The sequence below is a fragment of the Malania oleifera genome, chromosome 8 (assembly GCF_029873635.1).
Source record: "Malania oleifera isolate guangnan ecotype guangnan chromosome 8, ASM2987363v1, whole genome shotgun sequence".
Lineage (NCBI taxonomy): Eukaryota > Viridiplantae > Streptophyta > Magnoliopsida > Santalales > Ximeniaceae > Malania > Malania oleifera.
In genome coordinates, this window is record NC_080424.1 from 77,488,536 (window position 1) to 77,494,535 (window position 6,000).

General features: G+C 40.4%; 1 protein-coding gene across 1 annotated transcript; it reads right to left on the reverse strand.

Moving 5' to 3' along the window:
* Positions 1-2,966: 2,966 nt before the first annotated feature.
* Positions 2,967-6,000, reverse strand: LOC131162408 (uncharacterized). The gene is made up of 2 exons (XM_058118857.1): positions 3,772-6,000; positions 2,967-3,630 (listed from the first exon to the last, which is right to left on the reverse strand). The coding sequence occupies exons 1-2, from the start codon at positions 5,624-5,626 to the stop codon at positions 3,497-3,499; spliced, it is 1,989 nt and encodes a 662-aa protein (XP_057974840.1). The 5' UTR covers positions 5,627-6,000; the 3' UTR covers positions 2,967-3,496.

The following is a 6,000-nucleotide window of genomic DNA, read 5'->3' on the forward strand; positions in this document are numbered from 1 at the left end:
GAAGCCAGAGTTTGTTGACGAAGTCCCTTCTATTCTCGGCGATGAAATCCAGTGTCTCGTCAACGAGGAGATCCCGAGGGATTTTGGAAAAATCTGGAACCTTGGCTAGTCAACGAAGGTAATGGCAGACTCATCGACGAGGACGCCAATTCATTAACAAATCCACCCAAGTCAAAAGGCTATAAATATCCAAAAGGGTTGCTTCCAAGCTAAGTTAGCTTAAAAATCTCTCTCTCTCTCTCTCTCTCTCTCTCTCTCTCTCTCTCTCTCTCTCTCTTTCTTGATATCTTCACCGTTTGTCGCTGGATTCATAAATCTATCATTAATACGAGGAACAGGGAAGGATTCTCTACGTTTCTAGCGGATCAGAATCTCGTTTCAAGCAGTTTCGTGTTTTGGGACAAAATCGAGGTAAGGCTCGGTTTTCCTTTCTAATTCGAAATATGTGTAGTAGTACAAATTGTAAGCATGTATTGTACTGTGGTTTATAGGTTTTGGAGTCTTGGTTCGTAGTTTTGGGGATCGTAGAGTTTGTAATTGGAATTCAGGTTAAGGTAAGGGGATTTAGTTTATATCAGTTATTTTTGACATCGGGATCGGTAAGCTTGTAGACTACGATCGTATGTATGTTTTGGTAACTTATTTGGGAAAATCTATCAGATAAAATACGGGATTTTCGGGTTACAGTTTTCGGAAAAAATTAGGGATTTTGGGTATCATTTGGAAAACCGTTTGTTTTGTTTAAACTGTATTATTGAAATGATTGTTATCCATATTTGCATAAACTGTATACTTGAAATGAAAAATGATATGATTTGTCGTAAACCAAATAAGTGTGGAATGTATAGTTGTATGTAATTGTTCTAGATATTTGTAAAACAGCTAGTGGCAGCTAATTACCGTATGCTGATATGTATAGGAGTGTGAGCTCTAAAATGATTCCAGGTTTTGTGAAATCGGCTAGTGGCGGCTAATTACCGTATGCCGAAATAGCTCTATGACTGCTAATTACCGTATACTGCGCCATGTACCGGTGTGAAAACCGTGGGCGAGAGAGTCTAACTCTATATCTGAGAGTGTGAAATATCACTATGTATCTCGGCTAGTCACCAAGGGGTGTGAGCTACATTGTATTGGCAATGTAATCACTGTGAAGTTTCGGGTTTCATGGAGTAGTTGCGTATTGGCAATGCAATCGCTGTGAAACTTCGGGTTCAAGGAGTAGTTGCATACTAGTGTGAGCAACATCGTATTGGCAATGTAATCGCTGTGAAGTTTCGAGTTTCATAGCAAAGTTGTGTATTAGTGTGACGACACTGACCGTATGTTTTGGGTATCGTATGTATTAGAATAAATTTGTGAAAATACTGGAACTGTATGGAAATTTTTTCGAACTGTATCGTATTGTATAGTGTTATGTTTTGCATAAAGTAACACTGGTATGCCACACACTGATCTGCTTTCTTCCTTACTGAGAGGTGTCTCACCTCGAATGTATGTATAATGTTTTCAAGTCCTTCAGGTAGCCGTAACTAGCATTTTAGCAACCGGAAGCAGGGGTGTCGTTAGCTGTTATTAGTGCCTGTTAGGTACGAGTTTTTTGTAATTGGGTTGTCGTGATGGTTTTGTAAACACCCGGAACATGTATAGTATTTATGGGATTGTATACCTTTGTATTGTAGGGGGTTGTGTATCCTAGTTTTATACAGACTCTGGTATGGTATGTTATATGGATAGATGAACATTTTTTTGCTGCGTAACTAAGGAGTATGGATGTATATGTGTATGTGTACAGGGCATCCGTATACCCTATGGGGTCGGACCCTCTTATTGTATTGTATCATATGTATGTTTGAATTGATACAGAAACAAATTAGGTTACTATAATCACACTTGAGACCCACCTGAAGGTTCGGGGCGTGACATAATTAATTACGAAATCAATGTTATTATTAGAAAATCTATGTACATAATTTTTTTAATTATAGACAACTAGGTTACATGTATATATATTTATGTAATTATGCAATTATAGTGTGCATAATTGGTTGGCTTTAGTTATATGAGCCAATTAATATGTACATAATTGTGTACTGGTTCGTTGATATGTCAGTATTTTTATAGATATATAATATATTATTTGCTACAACAATCATTTGAAATTAAACTATATAATTTATCATGTAATTAATACTATAACTCATAAATTTATACATAATTTTGAAATTATTGAATTTCAGTTCAAATATATATATACATATATATATATATATATATGTAATTACACAATTATAAGCGTACTACTCAATTGATTCATTTTGGTTATGCAATCCAATTAATATGCAAGCATACATGTACGTAATTATGTGATTGCATACATATTTTTCAATCGAGTAATAGATTAAATAACTTTCATAGATTGAAGAAATATGTGACGATGATAGTGTATGAAGAAAGTTATAAATTTTACCTAACATTCAACAATTAGTTTTAAATATTTTAAAATTAAATGGGTAAATCAATTGACCCATATCTAAATGAGTACGAGTCATAAATGGGTCAAAAGGTATAAGATTCTTGATATAATAATTTAGTTTTAAGATTTTTGGTGATCACATTACATTGTAGATTAAAGAAAATAAATAATGTTGGAGGCATATAGAAGACTGTCTCTCCATGTACACTATCAAAATTTCATGTCAACAAGAGACACAGACATACATTGACATTCATTGAGACCTACACTAGGCTTAGGCTATACAATGACTTCCTCTTAATCTTTTTTTAGAATTTAAAATTGAGACTTTCAACATCAAACATAGATATTCACTTTCACACCTTAATTATGAAAGATCAAATATTAAACAATTTAAATCTTCTATAATAATTAAAATTGTTGGGTTATATAGTCCTTCAACAAATTATCATCTTGAAAATAATAATTTTTTTTAATTTAAATTTGTATTGAATTTGAATAAAATATAATATAAATTTATATTAAAATTTAGAGTACAAAATCAAATTCTGCTGCCCCCGAAACATACAATTTGACAAAGACCAAGTATGAAATTCAAGTAATTACCTCTTGTATACATGCGCAGGGCATAACTTTCTCAAGTGAACCATAGTCTGATAAAGATGAACACAGCAACTTCAGATCCCGCTAAAATGAGCCTAAGCCTAACAATTTACAATTTAAATTTCTAACAAGCTCGCCGCCGGCGACCCCAAAGTCAAGTAAAGAAGGGGAGGGAAGGAAGGTACGTCAATCAGTCTTTTTCCTCTTCCCTAAATTTATATTTTCCCATAATGCTGTAGTGGTCCTCCCCCGTCTTCCTCGTCTGCATGCATGGACAAATACAGAAACCTACCCCCCAAGAAAATCGGCTTTCTGAATTCAAAGTGCAAAGAGTGATCGATTTGTCTAAACCCAAAAGGAAAAATCATTATCATCGTCCAATCTCTGTCATAGAATTGAACGAGCACATATACAAGATCAGATGGCCATAACTCGCCCATCATGTTCATGGTTGAAGCACATCCTGCAGCTTCCGATTTTCTCCCTCCTCTTCTTTCCGGCAGCTTTTCCCAACTTTCCGATAAAGGGTTCCTCTGCAATGGTTGACAGACCTGAAAAACAGCACCAACATATTGACATATGTTTAAATTAATAAAACTAGTAAAGTTCATGACTTTAATTCATTAATTTAAAAGCAATTGCAGTATTGCAGAGAGTTCGTACAGCAGCGCTGATGAATCAGGTATGCTTACCCTGCAGCCTGAAACTCTTGTTCTCCATTATCACCCTCATAATTTCCTCATTCCCCTGTTCGACGTCGTTCCCGCTCTCGCCAGATTCTTGTCCTTTGCACTCCTTGCGGGCACCGATCTTTGATTGAGCGGCGGAGAAGAGCCACGTGGCGTCCATCTGCTTGCTGATCATACGCGCCGCGTAGTACGGAATCTTCACGCGCTTCTGGGTCGTCGTCGGCGCGGGCGTCGTATTCTGCTTCAGGCAGCCATTGACGAACATTATGCAGTCCATTAAGCTCTCTTTGGCCAACCCTTTCATGTCGTAAGCCTGCGATCTTCTCCACAGGCTTTTTCCGTGGGAATTTGCGGGGTTGCACAGACACAGAGCTCGAGTTGCGTCTCTAATGGCGGAATCCGGGTCTCTCAGCGCTAAATGGCACTGAGCCCTGTTGCTGTAGAGAACCGTTCTCTCTTCCCTCATCGTTAGTGGGCAAAGTTCCAATGCCTCCGAATACTTCGCTACGGCTTCCTCTACCTCCCCTGACCAAAACATTTGGTTCCCCTGTTTTTTTAGCAGCCCCCCCAGCACCATTCTCTCCCGAATCTTCTCTTCTGACAACATTTTCTCCCTCTTTCTCCTCCCAACCTTCAATTCCCATATTTCTTCTAAAGCTTTTTCTACTCTCTTGTTCTTCGATTTTGGTTTTCCGTTCTTATAATCCGAAAGGAATGTTCTTGCTATCGTGTCTCCTAAATGTGCTCTGTCCCCGAGGCTCTTAAGTTCAATCAAATCCACAAGGAACGGGGCGACAATCTCAATAACTCTGCTCCTCGTACCTAGGTCTTTGAGAAGTAGCAGAAGACAATCGATGCCCATATACTGCCAATCATCACAAGATCTCGAGAGATTACAGAGTTTTTCAACAACTTGCTCTGCTTCTGCTACGCATTTTCTCCCAATTTCACTGTAACAAAGGATTCTGATTAGCCCAACCCCGGCCGGCGAGGAGTGGTTCACCAATCCCCCCCACATCTCACCCAATTCCGGCAAAAAATTTCGCCGGCAAATGATACCCAAAGCCCTCCCCTTGCAGGCGAAGCAATTGAGAAGATACAGAGACCAGCACTGAAGCTGGCTCGCCCATTCCTCTGCTTTCCTGTCCTCCATTTCCACTCCCCCAATTCCTCTCGTGAGCAAGTCACTGTGATACGTCACCCTCTTCTTCAAATCCTTCACTCCCACAAACTCAACGTACACAGCCTCAAGGCAGGTTGAAGCCACTTCCATGGCTAATTTCACCACCTCCTCTTCGTGCGCCGCCACGGCTTCGAAGGTCTGCTCGTAGCTGGCGAGGTGTCCAAGGGCTCGGACGGCGACCCTTTGCTCGACCCAGCTGATTTTTCCCCTCGCGAGCTCTAACAACGGCGGAATCACTCCTTCGTCCACCGCTTTTGCGGCGAACTCCGCCCTGTTCATGGTGTAGGAGCCGATGACGTGGGCGGCGTAGTAGGGGATGTAGACGTTCTGGTGGCGGAGGAGCCAGTGTCGGTCAGCGACGCCGCGGCGGATCAAATTGGCCATGGATTGGAAGACACCGAGAGAGGGGAACTCGGGGTCGTCGGGATGGGTCATGGCGATGTTCCAGAGGCCGCTGAGGACTAGAACGTGTTCTTGGTCGTCTCTGAGAGGGAGTTGTTTGAAGCAGTTGGCGATTCCTGCTCTGCGGAGGGGCGGCTCTGGTTCATTCATGGTGCAGAAGAAACAATAGGGATTGGGGCACGTTTGGTTCGCGGCTGCTGTGGTGGTGCCGGTGGTGGTGCTTGTGGCGGCGGCGGCGGTCGTCGTTTTGTCTTTTTTCTTGTGGGAACCCATGGCGGAGTAACCAAGCGAGGAAGATTGGGCGTAGAGTTTTGAATCTGCGGAGGGTTTTAGGCTGCGTGGTTTGGAAGATACGGAACCGTTAGAACAGACGCAGATAGGCCACTTGTGGGCAGTGGGCCTGTGGCGTAACGTTATTTATATTATCATTCCCCAATTTTTATATTTGAGAAGAGATTTAGGTGTCGAATTAATTTGTTTGTATAAGTTTAAATTTAAGGGATGAAATTCAAGTTTCCAAATATGAGATAAATTCCTATTAACTAATTTTTGTTATCTTCATTTAAAGTTTTAGATGCACTTGTATAGAAGTACTTTCATGAAAATGTGATAATTTTAGGGCTTGCTATGCTAAGTAAAATTATTTT

What these genes read in the sequence shown, in the direction of transcription:
- LOC131162408 (XM_058118857.1), bottom strand. Translation starts at nt 5,626, where the DNA reads ATGGGTTCCCACAAGAAAAAAGACAAAACGACGACCGCCGCCGCCGCC. An exon ending in CAAGAGTTTCAGGCTGCAGG is followed by an intron (nt 3,631 to 3,771) that starts GTAAGCATACCT and finishes GCTGTTTTTCAG; the next exon opens with GTCTGTCAACCATTGCAGAG.